This window comes from Arachis hypogaea, chromosome 11, assembly GCF_003086295.3.
Source record: "Arachis hypogaea cultivar Tifrunner chromosome 11, arahy.Tifrunner.gnm2.J5K5, whole genome shotgun sequence".
Lineage (NCBI taxonomy): Eukaryota > Viridiplantae > Streptophyta > Magnoliopsida > Fabales > Fabaceae > Arachis > Arachis hypogaea.
In genome coordinates, this window is record NC_092046.1 from 5,060,118 (window position 1) to 5,065,864 (window position 5,747).

General features: G+C 26.0%; 1 protein-coding gene across 1 annotated transcript; it reads right to left on the reverse strand.

Annotated features, from left to right (window-relative positions):
- Window positions 1-747: 747 nt before the first annotated feature.
- LOC112720856 (uncharacterized) lies at window positions 748-3,117 on the reverse strand. Its single transcript, XM_025771950.3, has one exon. It carries the CDS (start codon window positions 3,115-3,117, stop codon window positions 748-750), a length of 2,370 nt encoding a protein of 789 aa, XP_025627735.3.
- Window positions 3,118-5,747: the final 2,630 nt, after the last annotated feature.

A 5,747-nucleotide genomic window follows, 5' to 3' on the forward strand; every position in this document is an offset into this window, starting at 1 on the left:
TATTTTTTATAAAAAATGACTATAATATTCCTATTATAAAAAATAACTAAAATATCCATATATATATATATATATATATCAATTTTAAAAATTTTATGACGGCAGAGAAAAAAATGGCTAGAATTTAAGATTCTTAAAATTAATATATATATAATAGAAATATTTTTGTCATTTTTTATAATAGGAATATTGTAGTTATTTTCTATAAAATAATATTAATTTAGATCAATTTAAAATTTGATTTATCATTTTTTGGTCAAATTAATTTATCTAATCTAATTTTAACAAAAATAATACAATTTAATTAATTATATATTAAATTTTAATTATTAAAATATATATTTAAAAAAAATATTTTAGACATCTTTATCAAAATACTCCAACTTATAAAACTTGAAATAAAATAAACCTTTCTAAACATGAAAAACGAGACACGGACAAAACAAAAAATTAGAAGACTTACCTAACTTTTTTTTTCGGACACCCAATTGAATGCAATTACAATTATAATATTATTAAAAAAAACCGACTTATAAAGCAAACAAAATAAACGTGATAGGTTTCTGAGGGTTTGCAGAACAATGAATCAATCTAAAGGGAGTATACAATGGCCAGTGACGGACCCAGAAAATTTATGGTGGGGGGGCAAAAATAATACACATTATTATCAAAATATATATTAATTTAAATTTAAAAATATAAAAGTGCACATTAATTATTCGAATACAAAAAAAACCAAAAATTACATTAGCTGCTAACTTTCTTCGCTTCAAATCTTGAAGGTACTTCTCTTCTTGTTTTCATATTTTGAAAATGTTGAATAATTGTTTCATTATCAACTTGATTGAATGTCTCTCTTTCTATATATGTAACCAAACAATCATTCAACCACTCATCTCCCATTCGATTACGAAGTCGACTCTTTATGATATTCATAGCAGAAAATGTTCTTTCAACTGATGCTGTTGCCACAGGTAGAATCAAAGCTAATTTCAACAGAAGAAATACCAATGGATAAACAATATGCTTTTTTGTCTCAACTAACTTTTGAGATAGTCCACTGATTCCATTTATATTTGAGAATTGATCATCAAGACGCATATCCAATATAAAATTCTCAAGTTGACTATCAAGTGCCAAAATTTGAGTAGAAGAGAATTCATGTGGATAAAATTCAGCTAAACAAAGCAACTTCTCCTTATCAAATGCAAAAAATGAGTCACTTGGATTCAAACAAGCTATACAAAGAAGTAGCTCAGTATTTACCTCTGTAAAACGATTGTTAAGCTCTTGAAGTTGTCTATCAATCACTTGATAAAATAATTCAACTTGAAAATGATGCAAGTTTGAGACCTTTTGGATTTTGCGCCTTGATCTTCCTTGTGTTACAAATATATCATTCATATTTGGAGCAAGAATATTGTGACTATCACAAAATAGTAAAACTTCGTTGAGCAAAGAGGACCAACCATCGTCTCTTATACTTTGCAATCGTTGCTTGGACACTTTAACCAATGTCATAGCATTTATAATGTCTTGATCACTTCTTTGTAGAGCTTGAGACAACTCATTAGTAACTCCTAATATACTTTTCATCAAATGTAAATTGAATACAAATTCAAAAGATTGAATATGATTCAATAATTGGCATGCTTCAGCTCTTTGTTCAGGATTATTTCCATCTTCCTCAATAACTTCAAGAACTTCTACCACGGAAGAAAAAATAGAAATCAAGCTAAGTATTGTACCATAATGTGAGCCCCATCGAGTATCACCTGCCCTTTTCAATGTTGTTTCTTGATTTAAGCCACGCCCACTAGAAACATCTCCATTTTGTAATGCAACAATTGTCTTTTGCATTTGACTTTCACGAAGCATGTCTTTACGTTTACAAGAAGCTCCAACAATATTGCACAAACTAGCAAGCAAATTAAAAAGTAGTGCAATTTCGACCTGTTTCTTTGCAACAACCACAAGTGCTAATTGAAGTTGGTGAGCAAAACAATGAACATAAAAAGCACAAGCATTTTCTTTCAAGATCAAACTTTTTAAGCCATTAAATTCTCCCTGCATATTAGTAGCTCCATCGTAACCTTGTCCACGTATTCTTGCTAAACTTAAATTATGCTTTGTTAATAAAGATTCCAAAGCTACTTTTAATGACAACGCATTTGTGCTAGAAACATGGACAAGGCCAAGAAATCGCTCCATTACAATCCCTTCTTTGTTCACATACCGCAAACAAACAGCCATTTGCTCTTTAACAGAGATGTCTCGAGCTTCATCAACTAAAACAGCAAATAAATCATCTCCAAGATCATCAATAATAACTTTAGTAGTTTCACTTGCAGCAGCTCTAACAATATCTTTTTGAATTTTAGGTGCTACTAGCTTAAGGTTTCCACGAGCATTTTTGAAAACACGATCAATCTCTGTATTATGTTGAGCAAGAAAGTCAAGAAGCTCCAAAAAATTACCTTGATTATTTGAATTGTGCGATTCATCATCACCACGAAAGGCCAATTCTTGTCGCAATAAGAACCTAATGCACTCAATTGTTGCTGTTAAGTGAGTTCGGTAATCTCTTTTAGCTTGGTCTGAATGTTTTTGAAAAACAACTTCAATATGTTGTTTTTGCTTCATGAGTGCTTCGCATTTTCTTCGAGCTTGATTATGAGCACTATCATGATTTCCAACATGTGTTTGTAATCGCTCCTTCTTTTTCCAATTTGAAAAGCCCTCTTTTACAAAAGCATCACCACTCGCACCATCAGGTTTCATAAGATAGCAACAAAGACAAAATACAGCATCTTTTGAAATACTATATTCCAACCAATTGCCAAATTCATCAAACCAATCAGCATTAAATCTACGGAGAGAAGTTCCAAAATATGTTTGTGCAAAATCATGTTCTCTTGGTTGACAAGGACCTTTTTGCAAATAAGCTCGTCTAACTTCATCTCTGTCATTTGGATCATAATTTGAAATTTTGGGTCGTTGTCCAGGATCAGCTACCAGACTTTCCACATTGAATTCTAAGAACTTCTTTTTATTAGAAGAGACTAATGGAGTGACTTCAGATTCTAGTGGTAGCTTTCTTTTGAAATATTTCTCCATTACTATTTCTAAAAATAAAAATATATATTCTAAATTAGTAAATTGATCAATTCACTTTAAAAATTTATATGCAATCTAATTACATATAATAGAATAGAACGAAAGATAAACAAATAAATAATAAGGATCACTAAATTGAGAATAAAATAAAATATATAAATTCATGAAAAGAATAAAAAATAGATTAATACTTAAACTATAATTGTTTGAATTAAAATTTGCAATTGAAAATATCAAAAAGAGAAACAATGAAATTGAAAGATACATAGAGTCATAGAGAGCTATATAAAATAAAATAGAGAATTTAAAATTTACCTTTTGATGAAGAGAAGATGACCACTAGACAAGGAATAGAAAAAGAAGATTGAAAATATGAAACTAAGAAAAGGGTTTAAGAGAATAAATGAGTGACGGCTAGGATTTAAAAACAGAAGAAGACTAAATTTAATTAGGTTAACTAATAGTCAAAATCATAAAAAAATAAAATGGGCTTAGACTTTTAATAATTGGGCTTAGTTTATTTGTAGTGGGGTCATTTAAAATTTAAAGTGGGGGCATATTATATATATATATATATATTTTTTTTTTTTTGAGTTTAAAAATATCAAATGTCACTGGGGGCAAGTGCCCCCCATTCATGAAGGTGGGTCCGTGCCTGACAATGGCAGATTTATGGGGAGACCTAACCTGGTCGTGGTGTCCCAAATTTTTTTTTAAATTAATATTATTAGTTTATTATTATTATATAATTAATATATATATATATATATATATATATATATATATTTTAGTATACTAACACACTAAAAAAATGTACATGTTAATAATTTAATACGTATAAATTATAATGTGTATTATAATATAGTAGTAATAATTAATAAATAAATTTAAAAAAATAAAAATGTATAAAAAAGTTATTAAAAAATATAAGTTTGTATTAATGTAAAAAAATAACTGACTATAAAATTTTTTTTATTGATTCTTTCTATAACAATAGTAATAATTTAATAAATTTTTTAAACAATAAAAATTATTAAAACGAGACTTCAAAACAAGATAAAAGATAAATTTTTAGTAAATTATATAATTATATATGTTGAAAAAAAAATGCTTTAAAATTTATCTCAGATGATAAATTGATAATTTTAGTTATATAAAATATCGCAGAACAAATTTAAAAATATCAAAATCCTAAAGTATGTAATTAAATGTTAATTTTCATATAATATAATTATTAATTTTAACTTATATACTCTAAATTATATTTTGTTAATTTTTTGTTATGTTATATTTTAATTTATTTTGTATTTAATTTGACTTTCCTCTTATAAAATTTGTAGATCCACCACCACTCGGAGTATAACTTATGCTTAATCTTATCTTTAATAAGGTGGAATCACATTTCAGAGTACAAATTTTGGTCCTATCTTTTCTTTTCTTTTTTATGATAAACCAACGTTTTGTCTTTTATTTTGTTGAGCGTATGAAACAACAAGAGCTCAAAATAAAAAGAGTAATATTATGGAAATCTGAACAATCATTTAATCAAACAATTAGAAGTTCAACAGTTTAAATGTTAGAAGAGTTGAATTGATGGATATATTAAAATTATATTTTTATATAAACTATGGAATTCGGATCAATCATGTAATCTAATTTATTTTGAGTTCTTTTTTCTCGTTTGTTATTGAACATATATAGTTTTAGACTTTTAGTATAAATTTATCTATTTTTATTTTGTTAAGAAAAAGTTTTATAGTTACTCATAAGTTAATTATAATAAAAAGTTAAAGTTAAAAATACTATACATTTTGAAAGAAAAAAAAATTAAGATTAATTATAAGAATTTAATCTCCAGTATTAAAATTTTGGTTTCGCTATTGTGAAGACGTATTTCTTTTAGAATGAATATTCAATAGAATTTTTTTATTTCGACAGAAAAAATAATTATATAAAAAAATGATTAGTCGTCCTACGACGTGTACAAATTGTACACCTTCATAATTCATTAAATAGATCAAACTTTTTAAATATTAAAAAATAAAATTAAAAAAATTGATAAATATTAGAAAATAAAAAAAAATACAGTTTACTCAATAAAAAAAATGTTAGAAGATCAGTAAATTTTATAATTTATAATTATTAATTAATTATTATAATATTTTTAATTGTATAAAATTTTATCTAATAATATAGAATCATTCACTTTTTTTTTTTGCTGGTTGAATATTCATCCTAACTTTTTTCTAAAACGAAAAACACATTTTTCTCATACTTACTTGCTCTCTATGATGTAACTAACACGGATAATATTTCATGAAATCTTCTAACCATCGCCACATAAGATTTCTAACTTTTGCACTGTCAGAAAAAAAAATCTAACTTTTAATTATCATTTAGTTAAAGGATAAGGATTTTTTTCATTTATAAAATAAAAAAATATTTATTTTCTCCAAAACGAGTTTTTAGTTTTATTTTTTAAAATACAATTTTTTTTTTTGAATTAACAGTAAGTTTGTCGCTCCCGACAAATTTTTTGATAAATTTAAAGATAAAAGCAAGTCTATTGGAAATCAAGTAACCACAACTTCTCTAATTAATTTCTTCCTCATTTAATACGTTATTGCTAC